At 39.8% G+C, this 24,417-nt stretch overlaps 1 protein-coding gene and 1 long non-coding RNA gene across 6 annotated transcripts in view; one reads left to right on the forward strand and one right to left on the reverse strand.

The window, feature by feature from the left end:
- Nucleotides 1–2,290: 2,290 nt before the first annotated feature.
- The window catches only part of LOC132277324 (uncharacterized), a 33,720-nt gene continuing 11,593 nt past the window's right edge, over nucleotides 2,291–24,417 (reverse strand). Inside the window, exons 3-7 of one of the 5 annotated variants that reach the window (XR_009471009.1) lie at nucleotides 10,424–11,013; nucleotides 10,086–10,335; nucleotides 7,268–7,353; nucleotides 3,503–3,613; nucleotides 2,291–2,647 (exon numbers count right to left, since the gene is read on the reverse strand). This is a non-coding gene — a long non-coding RNA (uncharacterized LOC132277324). Of the gene's footprint in view, nucleotides 3,097–3,502; nucleotides 7,354–10,085; nucleotides 10,336–10,423; nucleotides 11,014–24,417 lie in introns of all 5 variants that reach the window. The other 4 variants (XR_009471010.1, XR_009471011.1, XR_009471007.1 and 1 more) reach the window with 4 other exon arrangements.
- LOC132279739 (uncharacterized) lies at nucleotides 14,780–18,006 on the forward strand. Its single transcript, XM_059781776.1, has 2 exons — nucleotides 14,780–16,790; nucleotides 16,893–18,006. The coding sequence occupies exons 1-2, from the start codon at nucleotides 15,456–15,458 to the stop codon at nucleotides 17,706–17,708; spliced, it is 2,151 nt and encodes a 716-aa protein (XP_059637759.1). The 5' UTR covers nucleotides 14,780–15,455; the 3' UTR covers nucleotides 17,709–18,006.

Here is a 24,417-nt window from a genome sequence, read left to right on the forward strand (position 1 = left end):
GATTAGGACTAGGATGCCACATGCCCTTGAAATTTTTAATTTTGTATTTTTATATAAGGTCAAGTGTATAAAACATTCCTAAAGTATGTTTACATTGTATTTCACACCCCTCGCGTACAAAAAACATTCTTAAAAATTCAATTTGGTGCAAATAGGTCCCTCTGATAAATTTAAATCATAAGTTGACTAAATTACACTTACTGAACTATTTTATAATATATATAAAAATAAATAATTTTATAAAATTACCGAAAATAACATTATTGGAGGACGCTTGCAATGAATGAATAAAGATAAAAATAAAAAATAAAAATAAAAGTATAAAATAAAAGTAAAGATAAAAATGAAAAAAAAAACTAAAATAAAGTGCATACTAAAAATAATAAATTTGTAAGAAAATCTCAATATCAGTGCAAATAAGTCCCTCTGATAAATTTAAATCATAAGTTGACTAAATTACACTTACGGAACTATTTTATAATATATATAAAAATAAATAATTTTATAAAATTACCGAAAATAACACTATTGGAGGACGCTTGCAATGAATGAATAAAGATAAAAATAAAAAATAAAAATAAAAGTATAAAATAAAAGTAAAGATAAAAATGAAAATAAAAAACTAAAATAAAGTGCATACTAAAAATAATAAATTTGTTCCAAATTCTCAATATCAGTGCACACTGATATTGAGATTTTCTTTCAATTTTTTTTTTTTTAAATTTTTTTTTTTTTTAATAACAATGTTTGTACGAAAAATAAAATAAATAAAGAAGAAAAAAATTTAATAGAAAACAGTAAACTGAAATCTCAAAAAATTCAAATCATTGTTTTACAAATTTTCAAAGTTTGAAAAAAAAAAAAAAAAAAAAAAGAGTTTAGAAATACATATAGAGAAAAAAGTTTCAAAAAAAAAAAATTAAAAAGGTCAATGAAGTAACATAATGTTGTTTGCAGCTTTTTTCCCCTTCCAGTTAAGAAAAGGTACCCCAAAAAAAAAAAACACTTTATTAGAAAAGGGTAAAACCGAAAATATCTATTTTTTTTTTTTTCTTTTTTTGTTTGAAAGGTAAAATTCAATATTATAAATATAAACATAATTACAAGCCAATGAATCAGTTAGCGATAGCCTCAAATACAAAGGCCCAGAGGCCCAACCTAAAGCCCAAGGAAACAAAATCCAATACCTTAATCCCTCGCCAACAGATTAATCATACATACATGGCCGTTACCGGCCAACAGATTTTGGGCGACATTCATGGTGAACAGACACCAATACCTTAATCCCTCGCCCTTTGATCTGGTGGTTTTGCTGGTGGACGAACAAAAGACTCATGAATGTCCCATTCGGATGCAAATGTTGTAAACCAGGGAAGCAAGGCTCATTTTTGAGATTGAATTGCTATGGGATTCAGAATTACCTTTCCAATGGTGGCATGCCCAAGAGATCAGCGCTGTCCAAGAAGATGGAAGAATATGGTACCCGCAACGCGCTTGTAGGAAGGTCCACAAAGGCTTGACAAAATCACATTTGAAGAAGAGGTGATTATGGGACTCCAATTTTCTATTGTAGGGGATACAGATTGTTGCATTGATATTGGTTGTGCACCTCCTATTCAATGATGGAAGACGATGTTGTATAGCAATCCAAAGTGTGAAGGCCTGCTTTTTGGTATTGATGGCTTAGACCAAATAGATGAGGCTACTAAAGAGATACCAAATTTGGTAAATTTATAATTGCAATAGTCCTTTGATTTTAATAAATTCGTAGTTTAGAATTTGGAAAATCTTATACTTAGTCCAATAATTATGGGTCTCATCATTTTTGTTGATAAATGCAACAAAAGAAAAAGAGGAGAAGTTACTGGTCTTCCTTGTGGCCTTTTTGGCTTGAGTCTACAGTCCGAGGATTGATAGAGAGACAGAGTCTAGAAAAAGAGGAGATCTTAGGGTCGGGCCGGGCGGGCCGAGCACAATCCGGTACATTCAAACAACAAATAACAAGGATCACAGGCTTAAATAAGTTTTTCTCATACTAGAAGGCAAACCAAGGATCAATAATGAAATTCCACTCAATACAGTAAAATTTTCATGACGGTAGGATCAAATAAAAGCACAGGGGAACAAAGAAAGAGGCTTAAACGATGAAATAGATTAAGGTTGTCCTTATGATAAGATCAAATCTTAAATTAATTTTTATTTTGTCTGGATTATAGCTATAAATTTGAATGCATATAGTGTCAACTTTAAAACTTCAAATGAGTAAATTTAAAAAAGAAAACAAAAGAAGTAATGCACAAAATAAAATGCACGGAATTTCGAAAAAATATAAGACATAATAAATCCTTGTAGTATAAGAGAACATGGCCTAAAGAAAACATGATGTTCAGTACAATAGAGAGAACACGGTGATCCTCATTGATTAAGTTTTGCTGTACATTATTATTTACTTCATGAAATCTCCTAATTAACCCTCCATCTCACACGTGTCATGTCCTCATAAGCTATCATCATGTCCACAACATTCGGATCATATGCTCTTCCCTGCACTTTTTGTCCACCTAAGTAATCAGCGACCCTTTTCAGCTCCCTTGGTATATAATCAATATAAACCTCATCAAAGCTATTCAAGATTTCAAACAATTCCCTACAAACAATAATAATTCTTTTTTTTGATAAGTAATAATAATATAAAAAAGTGTTCAAAAGGGGAAAGCGTCCCTTGTACAAAAATGGAATCGGAACTAAAGCCCAACATGGTTTGCCCAATGCACCCCCATTTTATAACCAAACATCTCCGTTTCAAATGCCTCGGTGACAAAGACTGGTGCTTTGTCGCTAAAGACTGGTCTTTTTGTTTTTGTGGTCCTTTGGGGCAGGCACGTGGGATATGGGCTATCATGTTCCGATGGAGCTTTTAGGAAAGTGAGGGGTGTATGGAAAGGGGCATGGTCTTTTTGTTTTCGAGGTCCTTTGGGGGGTGGTTTTATATGAGGAATCTGGTATATTTTGAATAGGGAACACTTTATCGACAAAGCATCAGTCTATCCTTTACAACCATCTGAATCCATATTCCACTCTATCCTTTACAACCAACTAAGAAATTAAGATGTGTTAAATGACTTTAAAAAATTTAATAAAAATCATCTATATTGAATTATGTGGTAAAAGTCCCCTATGTGAGAGATGTTAGGAATATAGACTAAAGAGTTTGAAGAACTAATGGAGTTCAGTTATAAATAATAATAAAAACGGCATACTATGAAGATGAACAAAGTGATATATATATATATATATATATATATATATAGTTAAAACAGTGAACACTTAATGGATTATAAAAGATTTGTAATAAATAAATAAATATATATATATAATTTTATGATTTGTAATAAATATATATAAAAAATAATTTTCTGATTAAGCAATTATAAAGAGATGAGAAAATAAAACAGCTACACAAAGTAAGATAAAGTATTATAGAAAGCTAGTAAGAGCTGACCTTGAAGATGATGAGGGCATGCTAGGCACTGTTAGGCCTCCCTATCGTGCAAGTACAGATGGTCCAATGCGGCTCTAAGATACAACCCAAGCTTCTCAAGCCGAAAGTCATCTATGAGCACGTCCACAGGCGACTTGTCTAAGAATGTCAAGTTGCCACAAACATATGGAAAGAATATGACGGTAGAAACTAGATAAATACGGTTAGAATAAGGGTATATAATATGAGAGTTTAATATTCTATTCAAAATGTGGATATTTGCATCTCCTAGATGGCAATGGCTAGAGTATCTACCCTTTATTAACCAAATAAATTCCCATAAAACTTGAAGCTATTAAAAGCCTAAAACGTTCTAATATATAAATCTGTCAATAAAATCAATAATGGAAAGATTTGTTAAGACAAAATAAAAGAATTTTAAACTCAAAAAACACAAACTCTTACAAATAAGGAGTTTTAAAAACCTTTAAAATTCTCAACAATCTAAACATAAACTCAAGAGTCAAGGCATAAAACAGAAAAGAAGAATAAATAAAAAAACAAATTACCATTTCCCATCACACTATTATCATCAAAGGAATTTAATAGTTCATAAAGTTTTAACAGTTATTCTAACAAGATCAATTACATCGTTCAACTCTGTTATTTTTATTTGTGAAATCTGTTATTATCATTTACAAAAATCAATATCAAACCCAAATGAGAGAGAGAAGAGAAAGCTAATAAAATATAGAGAAAGTTTAGATATCAAAAACGTTAATTGGGAAAGAAGGGAGATAAAAAGATCTTACCATAATTGAAAAGGGTAATTGTATTATATGAGAAAATTAATTTTTAAAGTTAAGGTTAGAGGTGTCATTTCCTTTTAGATTAGAGTGTAGTAGTATAAAAGTGGAGTACCAATATCGCCTCCGGTTCAATTTCAATCTTGAAGGACTTCATACCAGAATAAAATCGTTCCATGTTTTTTAATTAGGCTTCATAGTGGCATTGAAAAAGCCTATGATCATGTTTGCTGGAATTTTTTGTTCTATTTGCTTGAGAGGATGGGTTTTGGTGAGAGATGGAGGAAATGGATTGCTTTTTGCGTTTCGTCTGTCAGATTCTCGGTGCTGGTTAATGGTTCCCCTTCGGGGTTTTTTGGTAGTTCTCGTGGATGGAGGCAAGGGGACCCCCTCTCCCCTTTCTTGTTCATTATTGTTATGGAGGCTCTTAATAGGCTGATGAGGAAGGCTGTTTCATCAGGGATGTTTCGGGGCTTTATGATAGGTCCTGAGGCAGTTCATCAATTGGAGATTTCTCACTTGTTGTTCGCGGATGATACATTGGTTTTTTGTGAGGCAGAGGCGTCCCAATTGAGATATTTGAGATGTGTCCTGGTTTGTTTTCAGGCTGTTTCTGGGTTGAAAATCAACGTGGGCAAGAGTGTGCTTGTCCCTGTGGGGGAGGTTCAGGAGGTGAATTCCCTTGCAGCTGTGCTTGGATGTAGGACGGGTTCCTTCCCTATCTCCTATCTGGGTTTGCCCCTGGGGGTCTCCTCAAGAAGGGCGGGCTATTGGGATCCAGTTATTGAGCGCTTCGAGAGAAGGTTGGCTGGATGGAAAAAACAATATCTTTCGAAGGGAGGTAAAGTTAGGCTGGTGAAGAGTGTCTTGTCCAGCTTTCCAACTTTTTTCCTCTCCCTATTCCAGATTCCTTCTTTTGTTGAGAGGAGGCTTGAGATGATTCAACGTAACTTCCTTTGGGGTGGCAGGGGGGAGGAGTTTAAGTATCATCTGGTTAGGTGGGAGCAGGTTTGCAAGCCGTTTAAGTCAGGAGGCCTTGGGATTCGGAGGTTGGTCCCTTTTAACAGGGCCCTTCTTGGCAAATGGCTTTGGAGGTTTGACAGTGAAAGACATAGACTCTGGAGAAAGATTGTTGCTTGCAAGTTTGGGGAGAATAGAGGGGGTTGGTCTGCTAGATAGGCTAGATCTGCTATTGGTGTTGGTGTGTGACAATCTATTGGGAAGGGTTGGGATGAGTTTTCTAAGCATATTAGATTCAGAATTCGAGAAAGGCGGAGTGTTCGATTTTGAGAGGATCCTTGGTGCGAGGAACGTCCTTTGTGTCAACAGTTTCCAAGGTTGTTTAGGATTGCCGTGCTTTGGTTGCTGATTGCTATCGCCTTGATTGCGGAAGGTTATCTTGGGATGTTCTCCGGCGAGCTTTCCAGGATTGGGAGCTGGATGATGTCACTGCTTTTTTGGCTCTCTCGTATCGTTAGGAGGTGGAGGGCACAGGGGTGGACCTTTTGACTTGGGTGCCTTCTTCGTGGGGGACTTTTCAGGTCCGGTCTTTCTTCTTCCGTCTTTCCAGTTTCAGGCTCCCTCTTATCCATGGAAAACGGTTTGACATTCGAAGGCTCCTCTTAGGGTCGCGTTTTTTGTGTGGACTGCTGCTTGGGGCAAGATCCTGACTCTGGACAATTTGAGGAAGAGGGGACAGGTCATTGTTAATCAGTATTGTTTGTGTATGACCGATGGAGAGTCTGTGGACCACCTTCTCTTGCACTACCTAGTGGCCTATGACTGTTGGAGTCTTATGTTGGGCCTTTTTGGCGTTCAGTGGGTTATGCCTCGGACCTCCCAAGGTCTTATCGATATTTGGAGGCAGATGGTGGGGACTCGAGTTCGTGACTTTTGGAGGGCGACTCCCCTATGCATTTGGTGGTGTTTATGGAAAGAGCGCAATAGAAGATCCTTTGCTGAGGAGGAACTACCCATTGGGGTTCTTAAGTATTCTATTATTTGTTCTCTTTTTAGTTGGGGCATGGGGAGAGATTATTCTTCCGTTGAGGAGCTTTTGGTTTTTTTGGGGTCTTTGGATCCCTAAGCTTTTTTGGTTTGTGTTCATGGTTCTTGTACAACTTTTGGGATGCGTTCCCCTTTTGAACACCTTCTAATACACTTTTATTTATCAAAAAAAAAATTAGGACTAGATCGAAGATCAGCACGAAGCCAAAAAAATTTCTTGGAGGAAACATTGTACATTATAATACATATCTACTAATTTACACAATAATGTGCGCATATAAATGTTTATGTGGGTATATATATATATGAAAATACTTGCCTTAGGCCATTTATGTGACATTGCCCGAAGAGAATTCAACAAGTGTCCTAAAGTTCAAAATAAATATTTAAACTGAGCTAAACTCATTTTCGTGGGTTAACCTGGCTGATAGGAATTAGGGTTTTGTCTTTGTTCCTCTAGTTTTTTTGTAAACTTAAGGACGCTTTGCTTGAGGTTAGAGACAGAGAGAGAGAGAGGAGAGAATGATTTCGTATAGGTTTATGTTCTTTTTGAGCATCCGGCCATGGTCTGTGTTTTGCCTCACGTGCTATCATTTTAAACTGAGTTGACCTTTTAAAAATGGATTGATCCATAAAGTAAAAAATTTGTTGAGTCCACTCTGGGAAGTCCATATAATATTGTAAGACTATTTTACATCAATCTTGATGATGAATTTCCAATAATTAAGTCATCAATACATAGATAGCCAACCCAAAAATTAGAAGCTTTTTTCAAAAAATATTTTTTTATTTTCTGGTGTTTGGTTGTCATAAAATATTTACGAAGAAAAAAAATATTAAAATCTAACAAAAATAACTTATCCATCAATTTTCGAAAAGTTATTTTACATGCCCCGCCCGATAGACTTGACCTCAACCTTGACGTAAACCTTTGTCAAACACCGAAAAAGTAAAAAATAAAAGAATATTTTACCTGAAAAAGGAAAATATTTTCCAAAAAAAGCACTTTACATCCTTGCCCTGTTTTCTTCTTCCTAGTTCGCTCACCAAGCTCACAACCTGGAAATGTTTTGTAACAAGGGTGAGCTACAAGAGTCCAGCAGGTTTCCATATTTGTTGAAAACCAATAACTTCCATCAAAGATCAAAAAACATATTTTTCTTTCAACATAGTGGCCGGAAAAAAAAAAAAAAAAACTCTTTAGCAAATTTAGAGCATGAACTGAACAACTGGATTTAGATGACCAAATAATGAAAAATAATTATGATTTAATTAACATATTATCAAAAACCATTTGGGTCATTTCCAACAGGTTAAATCATCACTTTGATAAGACCACAATAGTTCATAAAACTAGTCATAATTTTTTCATCTTTCATTTTCAACAGCATGAATGCATTTATCAACCAATGATGGTGGTCCTCAAAGAAAAATCCAATGCACCGCAGTGATCCCAACCATCAATACCCAAACAAGGGTCTACCACGTGGGCTTCGGGTCTTTCACTCAACAGTGACACATCCTGTACCTGTTTCTTTAAGGAAATTTGCCCAAAAGCCGTAGCCCAAGCAAGGCCAACAGTGTACACAATTTATCATTTTTTTTCCTTTTTAAACCAATTAATTTTTTGTACTCCAAATCCCATTTCAAAGAAGAAATCAGTGTTCACATTCAGAGTTTCTCAAACTCAAGCTGTCTTCTTCAAAACACAATTCATTTCAAAATTCATTAAGAACCAAAAATCTCATATATATTAAGAAAACAAAATTTCTGGAAAAGCATCACTATGTTCACAAAATTTCACATTAAAAAATCCAACCATAGATATGTATTAAAATTCATTAAAAGTAATGTCATTCCAGGACTTATGTACAATTTTCTGCAGAAACACATTTTCTTTGAAAATTCACCAAAAATAGCATATTAATCCAAATTACACGAATCCAAAGCCATTTGAAAGCTAACCTACTGTACTTTGATACCAACATTTTATTAAAACAAGCAAATGAACAATCGGTACAGTTTTAAATATAACAGTAGCCAAAATTTAGTTTGAAAACAGTTTTTCACAACATAATATACTCGAAAATTCATAACAAATTCAATTCTCAACCAATTTAAGTAAAATAAAACTATGTAAACTCCTACCCAGTGTACTGTAGTATCTCAAAATTTCAAAGCCAATTAAGAAGTCAAAAGTATGATAAATTCAGCCCTAAACCCATACTGTTCAGTTCAATCTTCAGCACAAATATACAGTTCCAAACCCAACAAGTTTTCAGCTCATTTCACGCTTTGACAAAGTATTTGACAATTCAAACCATAGTCCAAGGTGATGAAACAATAGCAGCATTTTTTCTAAATTTTTAACAAAATAAATCAAATTTTAAAAATGGTTAAGAGAGGGAAAACCTACATCTTTGAGCCTTTTTTCCCAATTTTCCTTCTCTATTTTTCTCTCTTTGTTAACCCCCTATATATACTTCAGCATCAAGTTCATTACTCTCAGCTTTCTCCATCTCTTTATACCATACATATACCTAAATGTATATATATCCTCCCACTACCCAGGTGAGAACCTTCCCTTTGGAAGCTTGCTGCCTTATGAGTATACAAGTGTACATATAATGCTTCCTTACATAAAACTTGTCACTATACATACATATGGCTTCTCTTGGAAACTGTCCACATGTTTTGCATAAAAAAAGGTACGGAGAGTTCTACAAAGATAACATATACATATTTTTAGTACATGGTGGATAACATTTGGCACTTGTAGTGGTCACACCGTTCTTAAATATTTTTATTTTGTTTTGTTCTAACCCTTTAGCTTTTCATAATTTACATTTTCCCACAAGACCATAAATCTTTATTTCATTTTAAATCCTTGTACTTTCTCAATTTCTATTTTTCACCGCCACTATTGAACTTCATATCTCTATTCCACTCATCATCGTTTTGTAATTAAAATTTCAATGTACGTACCAAACCCACAAGTCCAAATCTGTTATTTGGGTTTTACTTAAATTGATCCATCTTATAATTCACAATAACCAATGATATTGATAAAATTTGCAAAGGCAACCATCTCATTGGGTTTAATCCAATATAAATTTAAGTGAACTTTAACCCATGTCTTACTAACTAACTAACTTCCTTAAAATTCAGGATATTACAATAACAAATTATGTTCAACCCTTTTTAGCGGTAGAAACAACAGGATCATCTGCACTAGTACTCCATCATTTGCCTTCAATTTAACGGGAGTATTTAATTCTCTATTTATGCAAGTTTATGTACTATTTAACACCCTCATTTTATAATATAGTAGAGGGGGTATTTGTAATTTTTTTAAACTGCAGGGGGATTTAGTGCAATTTGGCCAATTAAAAATTCAAACTCAGATTACATAGCATTTTTCTCTCAAAATTTCCTACCCACTTTCTCAATCCTCAATCTCATCCAAATCCTACCAGAGCTGTTGTCCATCAGCGAAACACCACCACAGATCTACCAGAGAACCAAGGTGACTCCCGTTCTCTCCCTCTCTCGATGAACTGAACCCTTTTTATTTTTTTTTTCTGTTAGAAACTGAAGGACTGATCACAAGGAGTCTTCTCTCTCTCTCTCTCTCAATTCTTAATGTTTAAACCCATACTACTATTTTGTCCATCCTGTTTAATCTTTGACGATAAGATTTGTGTGATGAAAAGTAAATCATTAAAAAAAAATAAGCTCTTTTCTTTACAGTATGTTTTGATGTAGAAGAGGAGAAATCAAAGTAAAAGTACCTGACTTCAAATATCCTCATCAGACAATTCTTCAACTTCATTACTTCTTTTGGGGATGATCTCATATCGTGGAATCTTCCATTGATCACACCTGACTTGTGTTTCATAACCTCTGTCGCCTATTGGAAAGCTCTGTCCCTCGGCCAGATGCGAAGCTATATGCGCAACTCTTTTAGCTAAACTGTTTCCTTGAGGACATTGAAACAATATTTTATATTGGTCAAATTCTGACAACATATAAAAAAAATTCCTGCAAAACAATAATTTTTATATCAATGTAATTGGAAACTGGAATGTAAGTTTAAAGAATAAACTCAAACTTTATACTAAAAGCTTACCCACAAAGCTCCATATATTCCCACGGGACATGCTTATCACGAGTTAGCACCTAGACAATTTTTTTATGGTCAATCTCCAATATTATTTTCTTTGCTTCTGATCTCCTTTGGAGAATTTCATCTATCCCATAATGCACTCCAAGTAAGAATACTTCATTTCTAGACGTCGCATCAGGAAGTGGCTTATGGAACCTCTCCAAAACCGTTCCCCAAGAATCTCTTAATACTTCTCCACAATAAGCTTCTTTGGTCCCATCAAGATTTTCCTTAAAAAAACCCAGAAATGTTTAACTTGTACCACCCATCCAGTGGCGCTCGCCAAAAACAGACGATTACTGCTTGTTTTAATAAAGTCTTCGGACAATTCTCCAAAACATAAATTTGTTGCTTAAACATGTAATTATAAATACTTTTTTTGTACTGTTCATGAATCCTGTCGAACCACCACATGAAGTCTGCTATTGAGATATATCTGAACTTGGAATCCCCAGCCACATGCCAATCAGTGTTACTCTTTTTGTACAACCCATAATTTTCTAATATTACGTTGTGCTTCTGTTCAGAAAAGAGATGTCGGTATCTACGAAACCCTGTTGTTTAAAGATCAAACAATATATTTGTTAAAAGAATAATTTGATTATGTACAATAAAAAACTATAAAGATATTAAACTTACATAAATATTGTTGATGTTAGGGGAGCATCCTTGTGATACCCCCACATTTCCACGTGTAGGCTGGCCAGGCCCACACCCGAAAACATGGGAATATCAAAACAATATAGTACTTAAACGAACACAGAATACAAGAGGAATAAAAAAAAATGATTAAATCGCTGAATGGAATTCTATTAATAAAATTAAATCTCTTTTACAAAAATATTTTCATGAGTTTCAAAATTTGAAAATATTATACAACTCAGGAATCCCATAAGTTAAGGACTCCTAAACCAAAATCTTATAAACCACCAGTTTATACAAAACATTTAACAATAATTAACTATACTAATTAAAGGTAAACAAGATGAGTAGATGAATGACAGTCTCCCAGCTGCGGATCCTCAACCTCGAGACTGGAACTTCTAATAACCTGAAAAATAAATCGTGGGTTAGACCCACGAGCAAGTTCCCTCTACCAAGCCTCTAAAAACCAATAAATAAAGCATCTCTAACCAAAATCATTCTAATTAAAGTTTTAACCTTTAATATAAGATGATACAAATTTATATAAATAATTATATATAAATACAATAATCCTATCTATTAATAGGTTCACTAAATTTGTTGAAACCAATCACCAACGATTAATTATCAATCATACCTAGACCAAATCCATCATTTATATTTATTTTCCAAAACCAATAATGATTATAAGTATTTACATCACACCGCTAGGCTTTGACAAATCATCCATGTCATCACTAGTATTATTTTGTTAATATGTATAAAGTAATACACTATCCTGAAAGTATTAGACTATTCTAATTTAAGAATATCTAATTAATCCTAATCCAACCTATACATGCAATACTTATAGATGATATACTTTAGTCATCTAACACATAACAATAATACACTTTGGCAAATCAACCATGCCCTTATAAATATATTTATTTATATACTGGCAACTCAACCATGCCTCCTTTAAGTATATTCATGTATAACTTTGGCAAATCAACCATGCCCCTCTAAGTATATTTATTTATACCTTTGACAATTAAACCATGTCTAATTCATACATAAACATCTCATGCACATTATAAGCATATTACCATTTAATAATCAGTCTATCCAAATATATAAGAATAACTAATATTAATTATCTTAAATAATATATACCTATACACATATACTATATAATATATATGTATAATACCTTCCATTTATATATATATATATATATATATATATAAATACTCTCTTCCATACTAATCATAATTAAATCAAAACTCCATGTGTACACATATATACATATATATAAATATATATACACATATATACACCACCCTCCATAACAATATAATATATTATTATATTTACTCCAAACAATTACCTACTAATCCTCGTAGTAACACTCTATGGTTCTTAGAATACCAAGAACACCTCCTCAAGTGGTTATTTTCAACCCTCACAGGCATAAAATCAATTCTAAAAATTCACCGGACCCCACAGGACCTTTCCAGGACTCCGAACACCTCCTCACGCGCCCCCACGAGCCGCCAAACGCGCCTAAAACTCTGGAACGCGCCTCCACAAGAAGCCACGTGGCTTCACGCGCCCCCACGCGCTCTCACGCGCCGCCCATGCACCTGGCTGACGTGGCGCTCTCTCATTTGCTGGATGTAAACTGGTCCTTATGCGCGTGTCACATAGGATCAGTTCACCGCATCTCTATACACCTCCATGCACTAGCACCACATCACATCAACTCTCCTTTCAATCAGCCACATCTAAGGTTCAAATTTATGGTACATTGAACCTCCATGCACCCGCATTACACTGAATCAATCTAGTTAACTTTAAATAATCCAATGGCCAAGATCAGCTTGTGTACCAAATTCCTATGCACCATATCACACCAGAACCTTCGCTGGTCATCAGGACCATCCCATGGTCTTGATTTGAGGCGCACCGTAGTGTAATGCACCTGACCGCGCCGAATCAGAATCGTTTTTATGCATAGAGACCTCTAATTCGTGTACCCCGTATGCACATATATTATTTTTTTATACACATAAATAATTCTAAAAATATCATAAAAATATAAAACAAATCCAGAAAAATATAGAAAAATTCCAAAAATTCTAGAAAAATTCCAGAAAAATAATTAACCCTTTTGGGTCACAAATTTTCCTATACATTGATTTTAAAAACATATATACCACACCTATATACATAATTAAAATCCAATGAATACACAAATTAAATATAATAATTTATATATATATATTTTTTCGATCTAACATGATTTAATTAATGATTTTAAACTAAATTTTGGCACCCAAGGTGATAAATTTATGGGTCCTACGAGGAGAGTTAGAGACAACTTGCCTGAAGATTTCGAAACGAAATCGAAGCTTTAATCTTTGGTTGTCTCCTCCAATCCCTGCATCCTCTTCCTCAGATCCGGCCTACTCCTTCTCTGTTTTCTCTTCTTCTTCTCTCTCTGTCTCTCTTAATTTTTCTAACGTGTAAACTTTTTAACCCTAATCATTATGTGTATATTTATACACATTAAACCCTAAATCCTATTCCTAGTAGGACTACCAAATAAAATAATAAACTAATACTCTTTAAACAATATAATATATATAAACATGTATTATATTATTTATATATATATATATATATATCTCCCATAATTAACCATCGATTAATTAAATCATAAATCCTATATATATATATATATATATCCATAAATATATATCTCTATATATATCTTTCTCTAACAATTATTAATTAATTAATTAGGATTAATTAAATAACCATAGGCCTTTATTAATTAACCCAATAAGGCCTCCTTCAAGCCCAAGACCATATCCTTTGGTCCAACATTCCTTAAGTCCAAACCACTTAATCTAAATAAATAAAATAATTAAATAAATACTTAAATTAAAATACTAATTACATAAAACACATAAACAAATAAGAATTTACAACTAAGTCACATCATATCAATACGCCAACAATTCAATCAATAATTAAATACACACACATCAATCATCATATCAATTCAATAAATATATAATTACAAAATAAAATCAAACTAAAATGAGACAATTAATCTAAACACTCAATTAAATAAAATAAATCATTTAAAAATAAAATAAAATTCATTAATCCCAATTAATAAATCCTTTAAATTATCGGGGTATTACAATCCTTTCTTGATGTGAAGGGCAATCACCATAGGATGAAGGATATCTAAGGAGTCTAAGGAGGCATAATATAAAAATATCATTAAAGGCAAAAATATAGCAACAAATAGCAATGAATGGATAAACATTATAATCACATGACGCCAAAATCTTTCTTGATTGTGTTCAAGTATCAGGTACAAAAACAGAAATAATAATAAAATATCCCAAAAGAGGGAAGCTATGGCGAAACACAATGCAACGTTTTAAACCGAATTATATCTTCGACACCATTTCAAGCTCTGAACAATATGCTTTCATTACGGACTTCTGCTTCATTTTCAAAACCAGCTACGAAACCAAAACAAGCATGGAACTGATTTTCAGGAATTATAGCAATAAAAGATTGCAATTTGACTTTTGCGTGATTTTGTGTTCGAGACAAGTCAGAATGGAGAGGAGAAGATTTTCGGAGGTAGCAAGACTACTGAAGATGCAAGAATCTCCTTCTATTCTTTCTCTCTCTAGAATTCTTACACCTCAACCCGAATCAAGATCCCCCTCCTCTTCATTCCAACTCCTATTTATAGATATTTACAAGATATTTACAAGATATTTACTAATTGCTGGACCTGGGCCTATTCCTCAGTAAGCCCTGGTCACTCTTGATGGGCTTACTCCCGCTCGGCCCATATGGCAGTGTCTTTTTATGGGCTGACCCAGCTGTTCGGACTGAAGGTTGTGTTTTGCGAGTCGGACCTGGCCCATGTCATCCAGGGCCTCCTCAACTGCCCCCATAATTGCCCCTTATTTAATAAGGGGTAATTATTGATGGCGTCTCATCATGACGCTGACGGCTCGAGATAACCACGTGGGGGAGCGAACGGTCAGATCCAGAATCAATGTTCCGGGGTTCGAGGGATTTCTTGCCTTCCCGACGCTTCGGCCCTCGGGCCCCCTTGCCTATATAATGCTCTCGAATTCCACTTCACTTCCCTTTACCGTCTCCATCATCAGCCAAATCTCCCTCTTTCTAGAACTGTGCTAAGCCTTTTCCGGTGAAATCCTTCGAGAGTCATTCTCCCAGCGATCTTGCAGTCCTCCGAGGTTAGTTTCGTTCTTTTTACTTTCGGCAGGCTTCCATTTTCCCTCTTTTAGATTCTTCTTGCACTTCCACCATGGTTGTAGATCTGGGTGTCCTTCGTATGAGACTTAGGCTTCCTGACAACATCGTAGTTAGGGTTTGCCCCCAAGACGTTAATATTACGACCGGCGCCGGCCTCCTGCCCGGCGAAGTCTTATTCACAAACCTTCAACTGAATGTTGTTAGGTTCCCTCTGCACCCTTTCTTTAGTTACGTCTTCAACAGATTGGGGATATCCCCTCTGCAGGTCAACCCCAACTTCTTTAGGATCATATCTGTTATGCTCTTATTGATGCGTGACAGAAATCTGGACCTTGACCTCATAGACCTCCTTCTGTGCTATAAGGTCAGTAAGATCCGTACTAACGAGCCCTTCTACCACCTCTACCCGTTCGAGAAGATGTCCATATGCACTGACACAATAAAATCTGAAAAGGGTTGGAGGGATAGCATAGTGGGTATTAGTGGGGCTTGGTCTTCGCCGGCTGCAGAGGATTACCCTATCCCGAGCGCCTTTGGTGTCTGCTCTGTCTCCTCCTATAAAAAATTCAAATCCCATAAACACGACTGCCCCTGTGAAACATGCGTTCCTCGTTTTTGCACTTACTTATGCCGCTCCTTGGGAATACCTTGTGATGACTTGAGCTACAGTGTTTGCAGGGATAGGATTAACTACTTGAAGAGATACGTTCTGAACGATATTCCTTCCTGCTCAGATCTCCTCACTTCAGACAACCTCTTTGCGCTCTCATCACTCGGCTACAATATGAGCAGACTGCAGATTCCCTCTTTTGGCAGGAGGAAAAATACTCCCCCAGTCATTCCTGCTGCTGGGGCGACCTCCTCTCCAGCGTCGGCTTCTTCTTCAGCCACCATATCTGACACTGCCCCGAGCGCAGTGGCTACTAACCCTGCTGCCAGCGCCCCTGCGGCCAACCAGAACGCGCCCTCCCCAGCTACCATAGCTCCTGCTGCTGCGGGGGGCGGTCGGGACAAAGAGCGAGGCAAAAGGCCTCATCCTGACAGTGAAATCGACCCTGAGGAGGAGCCTCTTATTAGAAGGACCCGAGTCTCTGGGCCGGGTACTCTCTTGCACCGAGCGATCAGAGCTCCTTCTCACTCTGGGCCTCCTGCAGCTGGTGGCTCTGCTTCTGCTTCAGGCCCCCCTTCTATCCCCAGCTTGCCGCCATGGGCCCCTCGGTACACTCGAACGGATGGGACGTTCGTGAAACCGAACGAGACCATGCTGAAAGATGGCCAGACCGCTATGGCCTACTACAGGAGCATGTGGACTCCGAAGGACATTGAGGCGGCAAAGGGCCTTTCCCAGAAGGACGTGTTCAGTCGCTTTCCCCAATCTGCTATGGAGGTGACTTTTATTTTCTAACTCATGAATTCTCTTATATTACTTGGTCTTGCCTTCTCCCGTTCTGACTATTGGTTTAACCGTTCTTATTGTGCACCTATGCAGACATTGTTTGGGATGATGGCCATGCAGAAGCAGGTGGAAATGGGGAACGCCAGGGCCCGAAAGTATTCTGACAGCCTGGAGGTGGCTAATAAAGAGAACGACCTCCTTGCCATGAAGAATACCGAGGCGCTGGTTCGGCTTGACAAAGCCGAGCAAGAGAGAGATGTCCTGAAAAAGGAGAATGATTCCCTTCAGGATGAGAAGGACGCCCTCCAGCTCGAGAAGAGCGTCTGGCAGACTGAGCAGGAATCACTCAGAGAAGAGAAGGCAGAACTCCAACGTCTTCTAGCTGATGAACAGTCTGCTCGGATGGCTTTTGAAAAAAGAGCTCTGGACGAGCGTACCGCTCTGATCGACGTTATCAGCAGAGTGGGTGGTGGGATGCTGGCCCTTCATGCTCGGTTCTCCAGGGTCGGTGCTCTTCGGTATGCTCAAGGATTCCGGGAAGGCTTCGCCGACCGGGTTCCGGATGAGGGACAGACCAGCTCCACTCCGGATGAGGTAGACAAGGATCTGGGGATCGAGCCTCTGGGGGTCTATGTCGACCCAGAACCCACCGAAGCGGAGCGTATATTTGATGAGTGCCAGGACATCGCATCCTCAAGGATCATCACAGCTCCTCCTGCCACTCTGCCACTGACCGCTCCCCAATCGTCGACCGTGGCTCCCTCTGTAGCCACTGCTGACGCTGAACCCCAGCCGAACGACTCAGTTATTCACCTGGATTCCCCACCTCATGAAGGTGAGGCGGCTGATGGGGCCGAGGAGGCGAGTCGGCAGGACCAGGATGCTGTTGGTACTGAGGCGTCTAGCTAGGGCTCCTTCGAATTCTTCCAGTTCATATCTTCTTGTAATGATGGACACCTCTCTTTTGTAAACTAAATGTTCAATATTAATGAAATGGCCGAACTCTTTTTCTCTATGTGTTGTGCTCTGTTCAACTTATCTTCAGTACATATATATCTTTTCTCTCTTTTTCTTTTTATATTAGTTTTGCTGTGTGTTTGTACGGCAAGTGCCTGGCGCTCGGCTAGAATGCCACTTGCCACTTGGCTTTAAATTTTTAGCAAGTGTCTGGCGTTCGGCTTATAGTGCCAGCTGCCACTTATCTTGCTTAAGTGCCTGGCGCTCGGCTAGAATGCCACTTGCCACTTGGCTTTCAATTTTTAGCAAGTGTCTGGCGTTCGGCTTATAGTGCCAGCTGCCACTTATCTTGCTTAAGTGCCTGGCGCTCGGCTAGAATGCCACTTGCCACTTGGCTTTCAATTTTTAGCAAGTGTCTGGCGTTCGGCTTATAGTGCCAGCTGCCACTTATCTTGCTTAAGTGCCTGGCGCTCGGCTAGAATGCCACTTGCCACTTGGCTTTCAATTTTTAGCAAGTGTCTGGCGTTCGGCTTATAGTGCCAGCTGCCACTTATCTTGCTTAAGTGCCTGGCGCTCGGCTAGAATGCCACTTGCCACTTGGCTTTCAATTTTTATAGTAGACCATTGGAAAAGAAAATTCTTCTCTTCTTTTTTTGTAAATTCCGGTAACTTGCTCATTCATATGTATTTGATTAACAACAAATAACATCCAATTAAAACCAGAACTTAGCTTCTATTGATAGTACCTCTTCAGAGACGTGGCGTTCCAGGGCTTGTTGACCAACTTTCCCGCCATGGTTTCCAACGTATATGCCCCTTTGCCAATGACTTCTGCAATTCTGTATGGGCCTTCCCAGGGTGGCATCATTTTTTTGACCATCCCCACCTTTCTTTTCAGAACCAGATCGCCCGGGGCAAAATCCCTGTGTTTTACTCTCTTATTGTGACTATTCGCCAGCACTTGCTGATACGATGCTAGCCTTATAGCCGCTGCGTCCCTCCTTTCGTCTATCATGTCGAGGTTCAATCTTAACATCTTGTCGTTCTGATCTCGACTCCATGCTAAGCTTCTGATAGTGGGGACTAAATGCTCAACCGGTATAACTGCTTCGGTACCATACGCCATCGCGAACGGGCTCTCCCCAGTCGGCCGCCTTGGGGTGGTTCTGTAAGCCCATAGAACGTTCGGGAGTTCATCCAACCACTTCCCCTTATGATCTTCCAGCTTCTTCTTAATGCAGGCGAAAATGGTTCTGTTTGTGATTTCTGCTTGTCCGTTAGCCTGAGGATGACTTACTGCAGCCAACTTCTGGTTGATTCCATACTCCTCCAGCAGCTTTCTTACTTGCCTGCTGTCGAGGTTTGTGCCATTGTCCATGACTATTGTTCTGGGAACACCGAAGCGGCAGATAATGTTGTTCCAGATAAATCGTCTCACCTGAGTCTGAGTCACGCTAGGATACGGTTCTGCCTCCACCCATTTAGTGAAATAATCCGTGGCCAGTAACACATACTTGTTCTGAGCTCTTGCAGTTGGCAGAGGACCGACCACATCCATCCCCCATTGCGCGAAAGGCCACGGCGAGGCCATTACGTGCAATTCTTCAGGTGGTTGGTGGATCATTGGTCCATATCGTTGGCACTTATCGCACCTTCGAGAGAACTCCTCCGCGTCTCTTGACATGTTTGGCCAAAAATACCCTTGTGTCATTGCTTTATGCGCTAACGATCTTCCGCCAGAATGATTGCCACACACACCCTCATGAATAGCTCGCAATACCTGCTGCGATTCCGCGGGGGTGACACATTTCAAGTATGGGCCAGAATAGGACCTTCTGTACAGCTGGTTCCGCACGATGGCGTACTTGGCAGCATTCTTTTTGAGTTTCCTAGCTTCATCCCTTTGCATAGGCAAAACGCCATCTCGAATATAGGTAATGATTGGGTCAATCCAACTCGGTTCATACGGTATGACGTTGACTTGCCAAGGGTCCGAGACCATCGGTTCTTCGAAAATGGACGGCTGGGTCACTATTCCCACTGGAATCACCCTCGCCAATGTTTCACCACAACTTGAAGCACTGCATGCTAAACGGTCTGCATCTGCATTCTGTTCCCTCGGCAACTGTATGAATTCAATCTTTGCAAAGTCCTTGGCTCTACGCAGAACGGCAGAACGGTATGCCCCCATCATGTCATCCTTGGTTGCGTACTCACCATTTACCTGCCGAACAATCAGCTGCGAGTCACTATACACTGTCAAACTTTTGATCTGTAGCTCTTTGGCCAACTTTAATCCATTTAGCAACGCCTCGTATTCCGCTTCATTATTGGTGGCTCGGAACTCAAGTCTGAGTGCTTGGCTCAAGGAAGTACCTTCTGGGGTTTGCAGTTTGATCCCAATCCCAGCCCCCGTCGGGTTAGAGGAGCCATCCACAAAAAGTTTCCAAGAGCCGCTTCTAAGGTCCTCTTCCGTATCTTCGGCATCACATTCTAGTAGGAAATCGGCCACCGCTTGCCCTTTAATAGCTGTTCTCGGCTCGTACGTTATGTCAAATGAACTCAACTCTATGGCCCACTTTGTCATTCTGCCCGAGAGCTCTGGCTTGTGCATGAGCGTTCTGATTGGGAAAGTTGTTAGAACAGCTACGGGGTGGGATTCAAAATAATGCCTTAACTTTCTTTTTGCATTTACAAGTGCAAGTACCACCCGTTCGGCCTTTGAGTATCTTTTTTCTGCCTCCATCAGTGTCTTGCTTACATAAAATACTGGGTATTGCACCCCTTCCTTGCAACGAATCAGAACGGCACTCGTCGCGACACCAGATACTCCAAGATATAGAAATAACTTTTCTTCCGGTTCTGGGGCTGACAGGACTGGCGGATTCTGCATATATTGCTTCAAATGAGTCAATGCCTGTCGTTGCTCATCCCCCCAGACCTGCCTTCCATGGCTCCGAATCGTGTCAAAGAATGGTTTGCAGTGGTCTGACAACTTTGAAATAAATCGACTTAATGCAGCTATTCGTCCTGTTAGGGCTTGCACCTCTCTGATCGTCTTTGGCTCGGCATTCTTAATCAAAGCCTCTGCTTGAGCGGGGCTAACTTCGATGCCCCTGCGGTTGACCACGTGTCCCAGAAACTGCCCGGAACTCACACCGAACGAGCACTTGGTCGGATTGAGCCTCATCCCATATCGCTTTATTACATCAAATACCTCTTGCAGATGCTTCAGATGATCATCCTTTTTCCTACTTTTCACCACCATGTCATCAATATAGGCTTCGACAATCTTACCCATTTGATTCTTAAAAACTTTGCTGACAAGTCGTTGATAAGTTGCTCCCGCATTCTTTAATCCAAAAGGCATAACCTTGTAGCAGTACGTTCCTCGCTCGGTGACAAAAGAAGTTTTTTCTTCATCTGCGGGGTCCATAGGAATCTGATTATAACCTGAATATGCGTCCAGAAAGGTTAAACGCTCATACCCCGTGGTGGCATCCACCATTTGATCAATCTTAGGCAACGGGAAACTGTCCTTCGGGCAGGCTTTGTTTAAATTGGTGAAATCAATGCATACGCGCCATTTCCCATTTTTCTTCTGCACCACAACGACGTTGGACAACCACTCAGGGTAGTGCACCTCTCTGATAAATCCCGCATCAAGCAGCCTATCAACTTCTTCCGTTATGATCTGATTACGTTCTGGAGCAAATCTTCGCTGCTTCTGTTTCACTGGTTTGAAATTAGGATTGACATTCAGGGAATGACAGGAGACGGAAGGACTAATTCCAGGCATGTCGAGATGACTCCATGCAAATACGTCGACATTGTGGGATAAGAAATCCACTAGCTCTTGCTGCTCTTCTCTGGTCAATCTTATACCCACTCTGGTAGTTCGTTCTGGCCTGGACTGATCGATCTGCACATCCAGAAGGGGCTCCTCGGTCAAGTCGGCTGACTCCTCCACCCTATTCTGCTCGAGTGGAGGTTCCTGTAATTGCTATCTGGGGCTTGTCGACCGGACGGGCGCCTTTCCCTTCCCTGCATGCTTTAGTGTGACGGAATAACACTCTTTGGCTGCGACCTGATCCCCCCGAATGTCTATCACTTTATCTCCATCGGGCCCGAGGCACCTCATGACCTGATGCAGAGTTGAGGGTACACCTCGGACTCTGTGAATCCATCCTCTTCCCATCAGGAGATTATACGAGGGGTGAATTTCCACAACCACAAAAGTTTCCATAAGAGCTCGCTCTGCAGCTTGAACTTCTACTTCCACCATCCCGACGGGTTCCACCCTCTTCCCATCGAACCCTAATAAGGGATTTCCGGTGGGCTTGAGCCTCTCTGGTTTAATGTCGAGCCTGTCAAATGTGTCCCTTGGCATAACATTCGCACTGCTCCCAGGATCGATCAGAACTCTGCGCACCAAGCACTCTGCCACTGTCAAACTGACTACCAACGGGTCGTCATGAGGCAGTTGGACACGCTGCAGGTCTGTCCAGTCGAACTTTATCTGCATTGACGGGCTCTGTTGGTGTAGAGTGGTCACATTGCCGACCCTTTTCTTCATCTGTGCCTGCCGCAGGCGCACCCGTAGCAGCTCATCTGGCTCTTCACTAGGCTCGGGTCGACCATGGATAGCATTGATTATACGAACTGGTTGCGAATTGTGGGAGCTTTGTTTATGACTCCTTTTTATTTGTTCCACTGGTCGATTCTGCTCCATCGCCGAGCCTTGAACATAACTCGCAAACTCCCCTCTAGCTATCAACATCTCCACTTGCCTCCTCAGGTTCCTGCATTCGTTAGTCTGATGTCCGAAATCAGAATGAAAAGCACAATGTTTAGTTTGATCCCTCTGTTCGAGGGGTTGTCTAATTGGCAGTGGTGGATGAAACTTGTCCTTGTTCTCCTGATATAACCTCGCCAGAGTGACCTTCAGCGGAGTAATCAACTCTTCCTCCCTGGACCTTTTTTCGGCCTTCCAAGTGGTCTGACGCTGCGGCTGAGCCTGCTTCTGCCTGATCTTTGCCTTGGACTTTTCCTCGGTCGACACAAGCGACGTTGTCCGAGCATTAGCTGCCTCCTCTTCTTCGAGGCGCACAAAGCCATCGGCTCTCTCATTGAGTTCGTCCATGGTAGCTGGCGTATTCACTACCAGACTGGTGTGAAACGGAGTTCCGCGTGTCATGGCTAACTTGAAGGCTTGAACTGCCGTAGTAGGATGGCATTCGATTACCATACTCTTAGTGAGATTAAACCTGGTAAGAAAGGCCTGGAGCCGTTCATCCTTGTGTTGCCGCATCGTGAACAGGCTCGAGATGTCCTTCGGCGGGCGTTTGTTCCCATAGTACTGGCTTATGAACCGATCGCACAGGTCCCTGAAACTGCCAATGGAGCTCCTAGGCAAGTTTTTGAACCAGCTGAGCGCCGGTCCGGCCAAACTTGTAGGGAAGCATTTGCACATTAAAGAGTCGTTTTCCGTGTTCAGGGCCATTTTCAACTGGATATGATACACATGATCGATCGGATCGGTTGTTCCGTCAAACAGAATAAAGACTGGCATAGCAAACTTCCTTGGATGCGGCGCATTCAAGATCTCGTCGGTGAATGGTGAATCCACCGTCCGAGCTGCGGATCGGAGAGCTTCATTCTCTCTCTGGAGTCCGGCGGTAGCTCTGTGAGTTACGGTTCTGCCCTCCGAACCGCGATGAGTGACAGTAACCATGGAGGGCCGGTAAGACGGATCGAACGACCGTTCCTCTATGAACTCTCTCTGCCAAGGCGACGCTACTCGACGGCGATCTACCTCCATCGCTTCCTCTCGGTCAAACCTTTCCCGCTGCGGATCAACGTGAGTCGAGCCTTCGTGATCTTCAACTCGACGAACATTTGGCGGCGAATTGTCCATCATCCTTTCATCACGGTGGTGAGCTGACTGATTGTTCTCGTTCTGATCGCCTTGATGCGCGATACTAGATGGAACACCTCCTTCTCCGACCGGAAGCGGATGCGAGACTGCGGGTATTTGCCGATGCTGCAATCCAGCTTTCAATTCTGCATTTTCTTTTCTGAGAGCTTCAATCAAATTCATCAACTCTTCAAGCTTTGTTTGCTGGACAGCCTCCATCGGATTGGAGCTTTCACCTATCATTATTCCCGAACGGAGTAAAGGCATTAATCTCAAGCTCGCGAGTAGATCTAAGCTTCGTGAGTAGGAATTTTTAGATCTGGCTTCTAATTCTCCGAATTATGCTCACTGTTTACAAGATCTGAATTGCCTGGACTCTAAATCCGTCAGATCCTGTCACAATCGAGCAACTCGCGGTTGCGTAGATCTGAAGTCACTCCTGCCAAAGCTTCAAGAATCGTAATTCCTCCAGAGTAGGTCACAATCGCTCAGATCTGGATTCAAATCCGCAAGATCGAGTCTCGATCAACCGAATTGGTTTGAATCCATTCGATCCTCCTCATTGATCAACCAAACTTTTATGCGTTTCCCACAGACGGCGCCAATTGAAGATGCAAGAATCTCCTTCTATTCTTTCTCTCTCTAGAATTCTTACACCTCAACCCGAATCAAGATCCCCCTCCTCTTCATTCCAACTCCTATTTATAGATATTTACAAGATATTTACAAGATATTTACTAATTG

Source organism: Cornus florida, unplaced genomic scaffold (assembly GCF_030987335.1).
Source record: "Cornus florida cultivar Cherokee Brave unplaced genomic scaffold, ASM3098733v1 CherokeeBrave_3.0.0_Hap2_Chr10, whole genome shotgun sequence".
NCBI classification, from domain to species: domain Eukaryota; kingdom Viridiplantae; phylum Streptophyta; class Magnoliopsida; order Cornales; family Cornaceae; genus Cornus; species Cornus florida.

Bases quoted from the DNA above. Each gene is read 5' to 3' on its own strand.
- LOC132279739 (XM_059781776.1), top strand. From the start codon at position 15,456: ATGGTTGTAGATCTGGGTGTCCTTCGTATGAGACTTAGGCTTCCTGAC. The intron at 16,791-16,892 runs GTGACTTTTATT...GCACCTATGCAG, and splicing joins TTCCCCAATCTGCTATGGAG to ACATTGTTTGGGATGATGGC.